The sequence below is a fragment of the Mytilus galloprovincialis genome, chromosome 2 (assembly GCF_965363235.1).
Source record: "Mytilus galloprovincialis chromosome 2, xbMytGall1.hap1.1, whole genome shotgun sequence".
Lineage (NCBI taxonomy): Eukaryota > Metazoa > Mollusca > Bivalvia > Mytilida > Mytilidae > Mytilus > Mytilus galloprovincialis.
This window is the reverse complement of record NC_134839.1, coordinates 29577639-29596511: the sequence shown is the minus strand read 5'-3', so window position 1 is coordinate 29596511 and position 18873 is coordinate 29577639. Positions and strand designations below refer to the sequence as shown.

Genomic DNA, 18873 nt, shown 5'->3' with positions numbered 1-18873 from the left:
CCCTTAGATAGTAAATATTTCAGAAAAAAGGAGACAGAATACAGAGAGTCTCTGTAAAGTGTAGTTTACAGGTGGATAAACGCGAAAACGTAATTGTCAAAAAAAGGAGGATAATAGTTGTGGTTCTTGCGATCTAAAAACCATGATATGGAGAAAGATCTGATTGGCTTATTTATTTTTCAGTTTTGTAATTTATCATACGATTGGTTGTTCTTGTGCAATGTATATAACCGGAAGTCTTATCTATGACTAAAGGTCAGTCTGATAACGGAAACAATATCCGGACACATATTTTGTCGTTTTTCTCCCAAAATAACTCAATCTGAATAAGATTGGATGACAAATGCGACTATGCATGTTACCTAAAGAACACAGAGGCATATAATGATTAATTTATTGTGGAAGGAAGAGAAGCGACACACAAAATGAGGTCTTCTTGTTTAATAGTATAGCTAACATTATAGCCAGCTAGAAAATAACAATGGCAATTATTTCAGCATTTATAGGGTAGAACACAAATCTAGTGTGCAGTCGCATAATGCAGCTTAACTGCATAAAAACCACGTATGAACCACACCAACAAACGACAACCACTAAACAACTGGCTCAAGACTGTCAAATTCTACTGTTTGGTTGCCGGTAACATTGACATATTTCCTTTATTTTATCCTTATTATATTCGCATTATCATACCGAGTGTGGTTATAAGGCATTCTTACTATGAAATACATATATCTTATTTCTATTAAAACGTTTTTTTACCCAAAATTGATGGTGGCTCTGCAGTTCTTGTATATATTTTTTTCTTAATGCTATTGATGTCATTATCTATATCTAATGGGGTCATTTAATTAAAGCAGTAACATATTTATTCTCTAGAATCATCATGACAAAAAAATCAAATCTGTGTAAACAGATGTTTTAGTTGCTATTAAAGTTGTGGTTTTGAACGATTTTTAAATCTGGTCATATATAGTGTAGACGTGCCTGTTGTTGCAGACTAAAACTGGTACGCTATAAAGACACGTAACATTCTAATATTGAATTTGGTTCTTTGGCGACTTGTTCCATACACAAATTCTGCCTGTAAGCTTCCAGAGCCAGTTTTAATTTGTATCAGCTTGTTCAAATTGGCACTAAATGGTTCTAATTCTGTATGTTTCGTTCGGTTTATGTCTCACTTGGTGTACACAACAATCCATTTTTAAATTACAGGAACGATGTAACTTAAGAACATATTTGAAATTTTAAATCCACCCAATCGTTAACATTTCACAAGAATATTTTGTACCTGTTCCATGTCCAGAATTTGGCAGTTGTTATCTAATAGTTGGTGTCTATGAATGTTATTATTTTGTTTTGCACTTCCGTGTTCTGTTATTTTGTTGTTCTCCTCTTATTGTTGATGTTTTCCCTCGGTTTTAGTTTGTATTTCAGATTTGTTTTCTCTCAATCTATTTATGACTTTTGAACAGGGGTATACTACTGTTGCCTTTATTTGTCTTTTGTATAGCAGCCTACTATTCGCTCTCCCCAAGAATGGGTAATTGTTTAAAAAATGTATTATGTGGTAAACCTTCAGATTCATGCAAATTATATTAACATTTGTATTTCACACAATATTGTCAAAGTAATTATATTTCACTATACTTGGTTGGTATCTTTATTTTATGTGGGAGTTGATTTTGTTCTCTTTCACCTGCCTGGATAATTAATAATAATGCGGATAGAAAATATTTTGATATAATTATTACATGTACAAGATGGATTTCCCTGCAGAGACCTAATTAATTAATTTTTAGGAGAAAAATATCAAGGATTGACAATCACTAATTACTGCATGTAGACAATTTCAAAACAGCTAAGTAATTGTGTTCATTACAAGGTTGGACGGGATATAGAATTACAGTGTCAGTTGTACTTTTCCTTCGACCTGTCTAAAAGGCGTCGATTCTTTGTACGAAAAGTACACATCTACGATCGGTTGGAACGCTATAAAGACACGTAACATTCTAATATTTAATTTAGTTCTTTGGCAACTTGTTGCAAAACACAATTTCTGCCTGTAAGCTTCCAGAGTCAGTTTTAATTTGTATCAGCTTGTTCAAATAGTCTTTTTCATAGCCTATTTAACTATTTTTTTTTGATTCGATCTCATGTTGAACAGTCATGAAAACTTTACAAAAATGATGTTCTGTCACAAAATAATTCAAAATTTGGTGACTATGTGGAACGCATCTATCCCATCGAACTAGAGATAAAGGATACTACAAATACAGTTAAGTCAGCCTCATATCTTGACTTACATCTAGAAATTGGTCGGTTGAAAACAAAACTTTACGACAAAAAAGATGATTTCAGCTTTCCAATTGTGAACTTTTCATTTCTAAGTAGCAACATTCCAGCAGCACCTGCATACGGGGTATAAATCTCCCTATTGATACGATATTCCCGTGCTTGCATTTCCTATCATGATTTCTTGATAGAGGGTTGCTGCTCACAAGGAAGCTATTAAACCAAGAGTTCCAAATGGTGAAGTTGAAATCATCCCTTCGTAAATTTTACGGACGCCATCACGAGTTGGTTGACCGTTATGAAATAAACGTTTCACAAATGATATTGGATATGTTCCGTACGTCGTAACTACAATCCCCTTCCCTTTCATGAATGTGACCTACCGAATTAGACTATTTACCGGATTTGTTATCACATAAGCAACACGACGGTGTTACATGTGGAGCAGGATCTGCTTACTCTTCTGAGCACCTCAGATCACCCCTAGTTTTTAGTGGGGTTGGTGATGTTTATTCTTTAGTTTTCTATGTTGTGTCATGTGTACTATTGTTTGTCTGTTTGCCTTTTTCATTTTAGCCATGGCGGTGTCAGTTTATTTTAGATTTCTGAGTTTCACTGTCCCTTTGGTATCTTTCGTCCCTCTTTTACAAAAGGTTGTAAACAGAACTGTTTTTCTCATTTGTTTTCTTGATATAAAAGAGTAAGATGTGGTACTATACTATAATTGTCATTGGAACAACTATTCAACAGCGACGAGTAAGAATGTTATCACAGGACTAATCGTATTATGTTACAGATTACGACGATATTTTCTCGAAACATATGACGTCTGTATAATTGAGAGGGGAACTAGAACTAATGTGTTGTACCCTTGGCGAAGTTTGCTGTAGATCGTGCGTAATTTGTTTTTCTAGTAACTTGATTGTTGACCACATTACAGTTTGTCAACTAGTACTACTTATTTGAACGTTGCTACAATTCTTGAACCGTTCGGGTATTATGCTGCCTTTACAACTAATTTTCAATATGATTTAAACAAAACTCTGAACTAATATTTCTTTGGCCTTTTCATTCATCTTACAAGTGTAACTATAATACTACTTGCATTTCTGAACTTGTCAGATTGGTCGTAATTGAAGACAAAATATTCATACCTCTTAAAAGCATTTGATACCACAAGGAAATGCGATATATATCAAAGAGATAGTCAAAGTCATGAGTAGAAATAAACTAACAACGCCATGGATAGAAAAGACAAACAGACAAACAGACAAACAACAGTACACACATAAAACTGAGTTTGGTTGGAATTTCTAATGGACGCAGGCGTGATGTAAATTTTCTCGTTGTAGGATTGTTACCATACGTCATTATGCTTATCTTGCTTCGAATTATATACGTAACATTGTTTTCGCTGTTCCAATATTGCACTTTCTTTTCAACACAGTCGGCTCGGAGAGTTTTCCTCATTTTTTTTTACATTTTGTTATGGTCCTTTGTGTATTATCATCTAGTCAACTGATAAATCTTTCTTAAATCTGATCGACGAAAGTAAAGTGTTCAGTGACAGCAGTTTATTATCTGGTTTCCTGTTTTTAATCCTCCTTTACCTCTGTTAGATTGTCATACCCTGGTGTCATCTACCCCTATTTCTTGACTTCGGTATTTAAGTGCCGTTACTAGTTTTGTTTTGTCAAACGACTTCATTTAAAATTAACAATTATTTACCCATTTTAGAATTCCGCATTTGCAAATGTAAAAAATACATTCTTAATACGATAGAAACATTTAAATACTTTTTATTACAGTAGAAAAATTCTGAATCTCGGTTTCCGTGACATCTTACAAACTGCATGAAAATATGTCTTTAGCATTTCTTCGGAATATCAGAGCTTAATGTTATCAAGATATTTTTCTTAATAGCTACAGATTCTATAATTCAATTTAAACTTTCAAAATGCTCTTTATAGTTGTAAGGTTGATTAAATTCCCATTTCCCACAGACTATATAATAAATCATTTAAGATTGTTACAAACTCAGACGATAGTTCTAACGACTAGTCTAATGTCGGTTTTTCTTGTGTTTTATCCGACATGCGGTTCTGTGCATTTCAATCATTTTAATTCCAATATGCCCAAAGTAATTCTTAAATGTGTTTTCGTTGAAATAATTTCTGAGATGAAGTATACCAAAATCAGCTACATAAAAGGGGTTAGATTGGTGGTGTTCGGACCAACCGTGCAAGGTCTTTAAAAACTTCAATTTGTTGTTGGTGTTGGGTGGGATTTGGTGAGGGGTTTAACGTTTGAAATAAAGAAGAAAATGCGGGATATCTTTAAAAGCAAATACTTTCATTATAAAATTAAAGCGCTATTTATTAAAGTACAGCAACATGTGTGGGATGTGTTGAATATTGAATAATAATTTTGTCTCTGTCAATAACAATACTTATTTCTAATGTGAGTGAAAAATATGGTTCACTATTAAGTAAACATCATTATTGATCGTAGTTTTTTCTGGTTAATGAAAAGTAAACAGATGACTATAATCAATAAGTAAAAGTACGGCGTAAACAAATTAGAAGCCGTCATTTATACATCATAATCCAATCTTTAAAAAAAATGATTATTGTAAAAACTGTCCATTTGATATTGATGTTTACTATCGTTAATAAACATAAATGTAGAGAATACACCACAAACAATAGCAGTCCGACTACACAAAAGTGAAATATATTCAAAAGTGAGAATACTATTTCAACAATAGATAAGTTCAGGGGTAGCAAATAAAGGCAGCAGTAGTATACCGCTGTTCGAAACTCATAAATCGATAGAAAATAACAAATCCGGGTTACAAACTAAAACTGAAGGAAACGTATTAAATGTAAGAGGAGAACAACGACACATCATTAAAATGTAACACACACAGAAACGGACTAAGCATTAGACAAAATCGGATGAGAAAAACAAATATAACATCAAAACTAAATACATGAATTTAGGATAGAGAAGTACCAAGACAAGTCTTATAGTAATGTAAATTCACACTCAAATATAAGAGGAAACAAACGACACAACAGAAACACAACGTTAAAATGTAACACACACAGAAACGAACTGTAATATAACATTAATTTACGTAATTGATTGAGTCGAGCCTTCCAATTGATATTTATTTCGTGTTTTTCTATGTTGTGATGTTATACTATTGTTTCATAAAAAGGGAGAAGGTTTTGTACCATTAAAACGTTTAATCCCGCTGCAAATGTTTGCACCTGTCCTAAGTCAGGAATCTGATGTACAGTAGCTGTCGTTTGTTTATGTAATTTATACGAATTTCTCGTTTTTATATAGATTAGACCGTTGGTTTTCCCGTTTGAATGGTTGTACACTAGTTATTTTGGGGCCCTTTATAGCTTTTTGTTCGGTGTGAGCTAAGGCTCCGTGTTAAAGCCCTACATTGATCTATAATGGTTAACTTTTATAAATTGTTATTTGGATGGAGAGTTGTCTCATTGGCACTCACGCCACATCTTCCTATATCTATATAATATAACAATGGCCATATTCCTGATTTGGTACAGGACATTTTTTAAGCAAAGATCTGCAATCAAAGCCAAATCTAGATAACGAAAAACCATTAAGATATATCGTCATGCGACCTACGACGAGATTTTTGACATGATTGGTTGGTTGATTGATATGAAAGGGATTAACTTGATTTTTAGATCGCCTCGCTCCATTTTAAAAATTCGACCAATGGAAGCATGCTTTGGAAGCCGGTTTCATATACTTGTGCAATTTCCGATAGTACATTAGTTGTCTTCCAGTCTAGATTATGTTTAAGTGATTTGTATAAAGTTAAGGCATATTTTGTTGTTAGTGGACAAAAGGTAAAAGATGCTACACAGAGGATCAAGTGATCAGTATGCTGGAGTTTCTTATCGATAACATATTTGTTAAATTTGGAGGCAGACTTTTTCTACAAATTGTCGGCATTCCTATGGGAACGACCTGTGCGCCTCGCCTCTCCTTGTCGATCTTTTCTCATTTTTATATAAATCCTTCAGACACTTGTAATTCAAACAAGAAGATAAAAGAAGCCAGGTTATTAAATATCACTTTCAGATATATTGATAATGTTTCTCTCCATTAGCAATCCGAACTTTTCTGATAGGGTTTCATTAATATATATCAGTCAGAACTAGAAATTAAAGAAACAACAGACACGGCTTCCCCAGCCTGACTTATACCTCGATCGATCTAATTTGACATACACGATCATTTAAGTACCAGAATCTATGACAAACGAGACGATTTTGATTTTGAAATTATCAAATTCCACCACCTTAGTAGCAATATACCAACTTCACCAGCATATCGGATATACATTTCCCAACTTATTCGATATTCAAGAGCTTGCAGCTCCAACTCAGACATTATTGTTTGATCTGTTTTTGGTGATTTCCATTTGACGTGGCATTGTACTTATACATCCCGTCATTGTGTTGTTTGCATTATATTTCATATTTGCTTTGCCCGTATGACTTTTTTTTGTTTTTTTGATGCATATGACGTGGCTCTGTTCTTAAACGTTATTGTTTAATTCATTTTGTTTTATTCTGGTCTTTCTTATTTGACAATGCTTTGTCTCTATGCCCTTTTGTGTTTCTTGTACACATAATGACGTTGCTCTTTTTTTTTTTTTAAAGAAATACACAACTAACCTATAGACTAGCGGCAATAAAGTAATGTAAACTTCTAATTTACATTCTACAGAGGATATGCCTAAGCACTTTAGACTTTATTGTCATACTTTGAACAACAAAATTATTTCATATCTCTACCTGTGTGGTGTTTACATTCTGACGTCAAACGCGCGATTCTATTTCAGAGCCATGATGAGTCATTTGGTACCAATGCTAAAATCCTTTCAATCGTTTATGGGTGGATTTAACCTACATAAATAACATTACAAATTAAGAAAGCAACGAACAAGGTTGTTAAATTCGATATATGCCTTTGTGTACATGAGGTGCTTGTACCTGTTGTCATTATTTTTAATGATATTCTCGTATTTTTGTCTTTCGTTTTTGCTAAAGTGATTTGTCTATATGCATTTTGGTGTTACTTGGAAAACTTATTTGTTGCTTGTCTTTCATTTTTGCTATGTGCCTCGTCTATATACCTTTTTATGCTTCTTTGTAACATTGTACTTATACATCACGTCATTGTGTATTCTTGTCTTTGTTATTTTGCTAATATACTTGGTCTTTATGACATTTTGTGCTTCTTTGTTAAATATTTGTAGGTTATAACACAATGTTGACTTCTGTATTTTTGACATTTTTACCTCAAGCATCGTTGTCACTATAATGAACTATGATGCGACTTTCATACATGTGAGAGGTTTAGCTAACTATAAAACCAGGTCCAATACACCAGTTTCCTACAAAATGCAATGCCCGTATCAAGTCAGGAATATGACAGTTATTATTCATTCGTTTGATGTGTTTGAGCTTTTGATTTTGACATTTGATTAGGGACTTTCCATTTTGAATTTTTCTCGGAGTTGAGAATATTTGTGATTTTACTTCTTACTTTCTACCTCTACCTATAGTTCCTTTTTCTAAGAGAACATTTGAATACATGTTTATGTTTTAATTATCTGATTAAAAAAACTTTTTTGAAATGCTAACTAGCTGATATACAGTGCCTATTATTATGAGACGTATTATCGTCATTTAGTTTAGCTGTTAAGCAAATATTTATTTTGTTTAATGTTTCAGAATTATGTTTTGATAACAACTGTAGGTCACTTCACGGCCTTCAACAATGATCGAAACCCATATCGCATAGGCTATATGAATGCTTGAACTTGCAGAACTTAATATAGAAATCAAGAGGGCTATGGGTTAAATATGTTATTCCTAAAAGCAAATATGTATTCTGTTTAATTATGCAAATACAGAAACTCTCTACAGACTGCATGTGGAATGAAATCAAACAATTGATCTGTTTAATTGTTCATACATTTGATTGACATATTTTGCCATGATAACTTCCATGACGATTTTAGTTAAAACATGTAGTTTTTATCTTAGACATGATTAAAGGACTGATATACGTTTAGTTTTAGGTCTTGCATCTGTCAACATACCTTAAGACCCTTAAGTTTATCATTAAAAAGTATTTCGTGGTTTATTGATATTGAATCAATTATAATAGAAAACATTTAACAGTTAAGGTAAGTCTGTCGAAAACCTAACATGATCTCCATATTTTGACTATTTTCTTCAAGCTATATGGTTGAAACGATGACATCTAACACGAGTCGGGAAAAAGTCTCTGCGTTGTTGCTATTTTGGCTATGACATAATTCAGAGGATGTTTACTGTCACACACATGCACTTCTTAGCCAATCACATCCAATGACTACAAACGTTTTCTAGTCGCGACTAAAGGCTAGTCAAATCTTAAATTCTTGTTACATCGGTACGTAGAAAAAAAAACCCGCAAAGAAACTACTGCATTTTAAGTGTATTTATTACGGGTTTTCTTGAACATGCGATTGAACAGAAAACACATATATAAGTGGAATAATAAAAACTACAGGATGCAAAAAACAAATGAACAAAGAAAAAATATAAGCATTGATAATGAGGTAGTTTGGTTTGGGTCTTCTAAGGGAAACATATATCTTTTTAAATTGAGTGAAAACCATCTTTATATATTCTAAGAAAAAGAAGTACGAAATGTTAGCGTAAGTAAATTATTCTTACATAAATGATTTGCACTTTTACAAATCTATAAATGTAATTATTCGGTTAGATTTTTTCCATTGGCTTACACTAACCTAGATGATGTTGATGAAACTACTTTTATTTGTCTGTTTGTCTTTTTCTTTTAGCCATGGGATTGACAGTTTATTTTCGATCTATGAGTTGAACGGTCCCTCTGGTATCTTTCGCACGTCTTTTGTTATCTACGAAGACACTATGTCGATTTCAGTGTGGTGTGTTGATGCAGAACAACACATATGAATAGAAATCTGGGCTTAAAAAAGTTCAAATTGACAGACAAAATACATGTTTAGGTCGAGAATGATAAAGATTACTGATTTTTCTTGAGGAATTTAATGTCTAAATAGGTCCGCCGATTTAATAATTTTACATATCAGTTTTTGTATGTAACAATGTTTTAGATTTTAACGAGAGAAATTTATGTATTACTGACAAATTATTACACCAGGGTTTTCAATATCACAAACTAGTAAAAAAATTTACTAAATTTTTTCATCGGTATAAGGACACTATTCGTAAATATAACTCAACATGCAGATTTCTTATACGTTCAGGTATTTCACATCCAATATTTTATGGAAATATTCCTTATAAAGCACAAAAATGTCAGTATTTACCTCAGAAGCTAACACAACCTTTAAATAGACTAATTAAGAAGGGATATAGTTACGATACTGTTGTCAGGTCATTAAAGATTGCATATTTTGCCGTATATATTGATTCACTTATAGGGTCTTTCCATCGGAACTAAACACATTTATTTAAAAATCAGTTGTTGGCATGACACGGGTTATGTTCTTCTAATATATGTTATGATGGTATGATACTAAACCCCTCACGGGGAGGATTGTGCCTGATATTCATATGATGAAGACATAATTTTTATATCAGTTTAATTGAAGTCTGGAGCTGGCATGTCAGTTAACTGCTAGTAGTCTGTTGTTATTTATGTATTATTGTCATTTTGTTTATTTTCTTTGGTTACATCTTCTGATATCAGACTCGGATTTCTCTTGAACTGAACTTTAATGTCACAAACTTGTTTAACCCCGCTGCATTTTTGCGCCTGTCCCAAGTCAGGAGCCTCTGGTCTTTGTTAGTCTTGTATTATTTTAACTTTTAGTTTCTTGTGTACAATTTGGAGTTAAGTATGGATCCCTGTTTCATAAACATAAGATTGTCGCCTATTAATTTTGTTGCGTTTGAAACCAATGTGTAATTGATGATAATTATTTGTTAAATGTTTGTGGTTTTGACATTTTCCTATTGTACAAACACAGCCTCCGTAACCTTATCAAATGAATGTGATTGAACACAAATTTGTGTTAAATGTCTCTTCAATGGTTCAAGTTGTTTGAAGACACGATCGTTAATTATATTTAGGAATTTAGTTGTCATGGATTCTAAATTTTGCGTTTGAAGTTCTATCTTTTCATCTAGATTCATAAGGTAGTCTGATGGCCAATAATACAAATAACAGAGCTTTTGATAACAAAGGTAGAAAGAACGGATTTTTCCTGATCATGAGTTGTTAATGTGAATGCTATTGTTGTATGATGACATTTTATGAACATGGTTATTACAAGATGTTTTGTTATGTATCAATAAAATATATAAGGGCACAAATAAACATACAAGTCAATCTAAAAAAGCACTAGAAAATCCCGCAAAAGTGTGACAACAACGTCATTGGAACTTGATAATCAAATGACATTGTCAATTTTTTTTAATTAGTTAAGTTTCAATCTTCAGTTTTCCGTAACATAGTTTTGGACTAATGTTGCTCCTTTTGCTTTTTTCATTTTTTCCAATGACTATCTTCTGTAGACAATATCTGATGGCCCAATGACTGTCTTCTGTAGACAATATCTGATGGTTCCTTGTCCAATGAAAATATTCTGTAGACAATATCTGATGGTTCCTTGCCCAATGACTATCTTCTGTAGACAATATCTGATGGTTCCTTGCCCAATGACTATCGTCTGTAGACAATATCTGATGGTTCCTTGCCCAATGACTCCCAATGACTATCTTCTGTAGACAAAATCCGATGGTTTCTTGCCCAATGACTATCTTCTGTAGACAATATCTGATGGTTCCTTGCCCAATGACTATCGTCTGTAGACAATATCTGATGGTTCCTTGCCCAATGACTATCTTCTGTAGACAATATCCGATGGTTTCTTGCCCAATGACTATCTTCTGTAGACAATATCTGATGGTTAAATCTGTATTTACGCTGTAAGGGTACTCATAAGAGAATGTAAAATAAACTTATTGCGACATCGAAGTGTCTTAATTAACCTTTATCCAACAAATTGAAAGGTAATGATGTGCAGAAGGCGCAAGACACAAGAAATTTATATGTGTTGTATTTAATTTTTTACAGCACTGGTTAGATACTGATGCTGCGCACACTAAGTCCTCAAGTATATCATCAGCTCAGTCGTCAGTCCGTCGGTACCTACCTTATTCATATCAAAACTCCTTGAATAGATATAGGAAGATGTGGTATGAGTGCTAATGAGACAACTCTCCATCCAAATAAAAATTTATAAAAGTAAACCATTATTGGTCAATGTACGATCTTCATCACGGAGCCTTGGCTCACACCGAACAAAAAACTATAAAGGGCCAAAAAATTACTAGTGTAAAACCATTCAAACGGTTCTAATCTATACAAAAAAAACGAGAAACGAGAAACACGTTTAAATTACATAAACAAACGACATCTACTGTACATCAGATTCCTGACTTAGGACAGGTGCAAACATTTGCAGCGGGATTAAACGTTTTAATGGTACCAAACCTTCTCCCTTTTCTGAAACAATAGCAAAACATCATAACATAAAAAACCAAACGATAAAACATCAATAGGAAGGCTTACCCCAAGCAAAAAACGTAACTTAACACACTTTGAACACTGTACTTTGAACGAATAAATTTGATCTGCGATAACTGAATGCAAATGCACAGTTAAACAAACATTGGAGACCAAAAAGCAAACAAAGAAGTCCAAACAAAGCCATGGCAAGACACTACCGCGAAATATTTAACCCGTCGAAAATAATCACTTTTGAAAAAAAAACGATATTAATAATATCTACAGGTAAATGAAAAATAACTTTGACGTTTTAGGTATACTACTTGTGTGTATAAAATTTCTTCCAATAATTAGGATGACAAGAAAGTTCTGTCATATAAATACATAAGTTAACACTGGATACCAATTGGGGCGAATAGGTCGTTTTTAAATTTAAAAATTAATAAGAAAGACAAGAGGCAACTTCTTCAGTCAAAATTGATCTTTGATTGATTAGATGACTATTAATTTTAGGTCCTGTGTGGTAATCAAGTTCTTAAAAAGTAAAATCACAAAAATACTGAACTTAGAGGAAGATCAATTGGGAAAGTCCATAATCATATTGCAAAATCAAATACCAAAACGCATCAAAAACGAATGGACAAGAACTGTCATGTTCCTGACTTGGTACAGGCATTTTCAAATGTAGAAAATGGTGGATTAAACCTGGTTCTATAGCGCTAACCCTCTCACTTTAATGACAGTCTCATCAATTTCCGATATTTTTACATTGATGCGTTAAATAAACTATTCCAGTTCTGATACAATCTTTCAAATATTCAATTTTTAGCATTCCTGATGAAGGTAATTTTTAGAAAAGTGCTTCTTGATTATTCTCCAATCCAAAAATTGAAACTGATGTCCAGAAAAGAACTTCTAGTCGGGGGTATGATATTTAAAAATATTTGTTTACCCTTTTTAAAGCACTAGGTCGATACTGCTGCTGTGCACACTCCTCGAAGATATTATCGGCTCAGTCGTCAGTAATTCATTACATACATGATTTATATCAAAGCTTTCTTAAGTTGTGCGTTTTTAAACTTACGGAAATTAATAAGAAACTACGGTTTCAACTTCCTCATGTTAAGCTGACCTTACATTGATAAGATGGCTATCTTGTTTAGAAGCTCTTCACATATTTTGATTCTGATTCATCACTGGTTTCCAAATATTTGGCTTTGATCGTTCATGATAAGGAAATTTCAGAAAAACAGACAAATGAAATTTATTAAGGGTTGGTTTTATATTTTTGATATACCAAAACATGAATACTTGAGGAGTTTATATAATGACAAAAAGAGACATAGAAAATTAGCAAAATCGACATATTTGAAAGGTCAACTTTGTATGAAGGAGATGGCACATTATGTTCTTAATAATTCTTAAATTTATCTACGGAAGAAAAGAAACGTTTGTTCAAAATACCGAAGTGCTAATACTGGGCTTGTGATACCCTCTAGCAGTGAACCATCAGTGGTAATTTTCGAATTTTACTTGCTGGCATTATGAAGAACGGTACAGGTTGAAAATCATGGGTATGCTCGAAAGCCATTCAGGTAAAAACAACTGTATAAATACCACAAAATAAACAATTACATGCATCCACGGGTTGTTGTTTTCAAGACACATCGTCTTTTCCATTCTTAATTTTATTTACAGGAACATTCGATTAACAGTTGCAAGTCGAGTATATGTTATAAAAGACATGAAAAGAAAAATGAAGATATTTAAAACAAAAGTTTCCCTCTTATAGTTGATGTGTTTCCCTCAGTTTTAGTTTGTTATCAAGTGTATAAAACGGCAAATAGTGTACTGGTATGTTAACCTCTCAATGTCCTGTCTTTTTTTGCTTAATATATTATTGAATCTTAATCCATATCATCCATTCTTTTATATACAAAAGGTTTTAAGTTTTATGTATTAAGCAATAACACATCGGAAATACTCAAAGGAATCGACAGCAACACTTTCATTCATTCCAACAGTATAAATATTTAAAAGGCTCGCGACTATATCAGCAATATTGACAATCGGTATTTGTAATCTTACGATTTACGTATCGGAGGTCTCATTCTATTTTGAAAAGCATAAATTGTCTTTCCATATGAATAGAGCCAAACATTCTAAATTACTTAAACTTTTTTGTTTATAGTGTTGCTAAAACAAACATTTCTGTTGATTGTCAGGCTTTTAGCATTTTCATTTTTGATGCAAAATAAATGCAGCGTTGCTGTAGGTTAAATTGATTTCGTATACCAGAATATTAATTACGTCCTCTGGAAAATTGGTTTCCAATAGATTTAATATGGTTTCCAAAGAGAGCTTTGTCTCAAATTAAAACCTTATGGCATTGTAATTAAAATTCTCCATACATTTAACATAATAAATTACAGGAATTACCAAAATATTGGACATACGACAGAGCACAAGTACTGCCTACAACCGACTCCTCCGGGAAACATGCATTGTAGATTCTAGGACCGACTATTTACGTTTAAACACAATTCATTACTATAAACAAGCTGAAGAGAGTTTAGCGTCAATTATAGCCTTTGTCAGTTGAAGTGCTAAAAGCAAAATATAATGTTTAAAAATTTTTTTTTCACTTTTATTGCCAGAAAATTGATACATACTTGAAATATTAATATATATATTTATATATGAAATTTTGTGACGTTAGGATTTATTGATTAATACGAGATATATATTATATATGAAACGAATGAATTGGATATAAAATGATCCAGATTTTCATTAAGTCATGAAAGCATACTTAATATATACATATATGTATCAATACAAAATAAAGTCACATGGAAAAACAAATAAACGTAAACTGGATTAAGAAGTATATCACTAAGCTGACTTTTGTGACTGACTTGTTCTCTCTGCATATTGTAGGAAAGTTTAACTATCGACCAGAAAGGTGAGGAAAAGTGTGCGTGATACATCTCTGTTAGAGTACCAATTATATATTAGACTTCATTAATGACATTGTCTAAATAACAAATATGAGCAAGGACAAACAGCGGGATGAAAGATCGTATTCTGTGTCTGATGTCAAAAATATATCAACTATGGTCAGGGACAGTATGTGTTTAGCCTGGCCAGTGCCTAAAGTCGTTGACAGGACCTCAAGTCAAAGAGCAAAGAGTACATCACCAAAGTACCATAAAAAACAAATGGATGCACTTAAAGTTCCTAAATGTGATTATAAAAGACGTTCATTGTCGGATATGAAAAGTTTGTCGGCTATGGTACGAGATTCTATATATTTTGCGTGGCCCGTAGCCACGTCTTCTGAGGATTTATCTAATGAAAACAGAGCAAAGTTACAAAGACAAAAAGAGGTTTTCTGTGACGAGACGTGAGTATATTGTTTTTTTTTTGCATTGTACTGCTATTGCATATGATATATTTACTTTATAATGATTTAGTTGATGGTTAATCAACATGATATGCCGAAAAGTGCATTAAAAAAAGTAGAAAAGTACTTTGAAAAGTACTGAAGTTGTAAACTAAAAAGGAAAGATTCGCATCATTATTTAAAATATGGGACCATGTTTTAAACAGTAAAATCAAGGATTATGTATATTTTTTGTCGTTAAAATGATGGATCAAACTGAAAATTTTAATAGCTAATTGATTTAAACATAAAATATCATATTTATCAATTGATCTTCAGTTATAAATTCTGAATGGGAGAATAAGTCAATAATACTTCTCATCCATTAACAAATATTACACTGAAATGCCCAAACTATCAGGAATTTTATAGTGTTGAGTGGAAGTAGATTTAAACTATAAAGTCACGATGTTAGAGTAGCACGAAAACAAATGGGAAGAGTTTATTCTACCACAATATCTTCTTGATGCAATATTATATAATTATTAATTCATATTGTATATGATTTCATTTTCCATATCAGTTGTGAGCATATTTAGAATGGCATCCAAACAAAACTAGTTGATCTCTGTTTAGATCAACACGTCTTGTAATCTATGTAAGAACTCGGAATAATAGTGAAATCTGATATCTTTTACCGTTAGTATTAGGCTAGAAAATGGGTAAACCTAATTATATCATGAATCACCTTAAAATCGGACTATAACATTGATAAAACAATTGGAATCCCTCGAAATATATTTGGTTACTTGTTTTCTTTTAAAAAGTTGTGTGTAGATTACTTTACAATGTATCGATGATGGAATGCTATTTGAATTGAATATGTGAGCATTGCTACTACTTAAAGTTATGACAGAACAAAAGCATATTTTATTCTGAACTAACCACTGAATGTGCTTATGGATACGACAAGGTTAGGTGCTTCTGGGGAAATTTAGCTTCTTCAGTTAATATTGTATTGTCCAATGTATTCCCCAAGGTAAAAGTTGGAATATTTTTGCAGGACAATGACAGCTCCTTACGAGAAAAATCTAAATAGTCGGACATTGCATTTTTTATTGATTGAATTATAAATTGTCAGGGGGAAATATGAAATAAATTTCCATACAGTAAGTAAAAATCAATCATCGGAATATATTCTTGAATGGAAACGTGCTATTTGCTGTCAGTTCCATAAAAAAAACCTTTAATTTATTTGTGAGGCAAATAAGTAAATATTTCGTTTACATGCATTACGGGATATTCATATAAATAAACTCATCATAGGTACCAGGATTGAAATGGTATATTTACGCAAAAAAAAAATGATCATCATTGACCTCTGAGAGAACACGAGTACGTTTTAAATTTGATTTTCATTAAGATACCCTGAAAATGAAAAGCCCTTCACGAGTTGAGGTAATCTTTAACGCTATTTACTTGCTAATCGATTGCAATTTAAATATAGATAAAAATGGCCGGCAAGTTGTACGTTAAATGACATACACGTTATCCATTATGTTTAATGTTGATGGAAGTAATTATTGTATACCTTAAAACATCGATAAGTTTTTAAATTGACGTGGAAGTAATTACCTGTATAGCAGAATATGTTCACCCATACTACCCTCGCTCAGTGTACAACGTTTATTTTACCATATAGAGAATTCATAACTCAGTACCATATATTTTTCTGCCAGTGTCCAGGAAACCATTTTACATTTCTTTTCTCTAATAATTTTTTATCGGGTAAAAGATAACTTTCTTTAATTAAAAGAACATTGTAACATAATGCCTATTTTACTTTAATAATGCTAACAGTGGGATGATAAATCATGTACATCTTTCCAAGCTAATCTTAACAATCTCCATAGATTCATATGACATAAATGAACTTAGTGTTCGTTTATCTTCTAAAATTAATCATAAACCAACCAAGCAGCTTTCCGAACCAAAATCCCAAAGTAATAATTTTCCTATACTAATCAATGTGATAGTATTACTAGCAACCCGGAAACAAGAATATTAACTAAATTATGTATTCATAATCCAAAGCTAAGATGGAGAAACAAAGAAAATTAAAAGGGACTGTACACAAATAATACTGTAAAATTAATTTTCTTAACTTAAACCTTACGGTTTTCGTGGAAAACGAAAGAATTGAATATACTTACATATGTGAAGAAGTAGTTCACTATAATGTATCATTTCGATTAAAAGCGTTTAAGGACGCGTGATTTCTATTTTCTCAGATTGATATAACTTAAAGTGTTTCCATACATTCTTTCAAACAGTATTATATGATATTGGCTATATTGCACTTCAGTGTTTCTGTTGTTTTCCTCTTATAGTTGATGTGTTTCCCTCAGTTTTAGTTTGTAATCCGAATTTATTTTGTCTCAATCGATTTATGACTTTTGAACAGCGATAAACTACTGTTGCCTTTATCTATACTTGTACCTAGGTTTGTCGCCTGTTTAAAATAAGTGTTTTTTTTCCATATTGATCGTTATTCTCTCTACCTTTTATTATGTCACTGATCGAAATTTTGAGATTTCGCCATTCTTTGGACCTTTGTTTTTCAGCTACATCAATAACAAGATTGCGATATTTTGTTACTCTCTATATCTCTTCTTATTCTGTTGTACAATATCTTGAGATTGCGTTTCTCTCTCTTTATTGCACTTCCCAAGATTGCGATATTTTGTAACTCTCTCTATCTCTTTTATTACTTTCTCTGTTTTTGTTTCGTATTCCACTGTACAAGATCTTCATATTGCGTTACTCTCTCTATCTCGTGTTAATTGACTTCAAACGATTGCATTATTTACTGTAACCTTTGTTATTGCAATTTTTGCGATTGCATCATTTGAACCTTTTGTTATGCAGCTGATCAAAATTACGTTATTCTGAACCTTTTGTTATGCAACTTACCCAAGATGTATTGTTCTCTAACTCTTTTGTTATTCATCTAAAGATTTCCTATTGTTCTCCCTTTGTTTGAGAAATGAAGCCACCTCGAAGTGGATTTTGCAAAATATGGCATATATTTGCTAGTCTTTGATGCATTTATTCATAACTTATGTCGATGGTGTTAGGTTGCTGAACCCTTGACGTACATCTCACCAGTAGCACCATCACAGCTAATTAGTCAGATTTGAAAAACAAAAATATCTAAGAATAGGACTAAGAAAAACAAATCTATGAAAAATATTAAATACGATCTAAACGTTTATATTTTTCGAAAAACTAAGGATTTTCTTACCCCATGAGTAGATTACCTTAGCCGTATTTGGCACAACTTTTTGGAATTTTGGATCCTCAATGCTCTTCAACTTTGTATTGATTTGGCTTTTTAACTATTTTGATCTGAGCGTCACTGATGAGTCTTATGTAGACGAAACGCGCGTCTGGCGTATAAAATTATAATCCTGGTACTTTTGATAACTATTATAAGGCGTCTGGTTATATTTATAACAATTAGTCCTTTTGCAGGACATCAGTTAACCCATTTCTCTTACGTCAGT

General features: G+C 32.4%; 1 protein-coding gene across 2 annotated transcripts in view; it reads left to right on the top strand.

Annotated features, from left to right (window-relative positions):
• Positions 1-14737: 14737 nt before the first annotated feature.
• LOC143063325 (GTPase-activating Rap/Ran-GAP domain-like protein 3) overlaps positions 14738-18873 on the top strand; it is a 244878-nt gene continuing 240742 nt past the window's right edge. For both annotated transcript variants that reach the window (XM_076235403.1, XM_076235402.1), the window contains exon 1: positions 14738-15328. In XM_076235403.1, the coding sequence (XP_076091518.1) occupies positions 14973-15328 (356 nt within the window). In that variant the 5' untranslated portion in view covers positions 14738-14972. The remainder of the gene's footprint in view (positions 15329-18873) is intronic.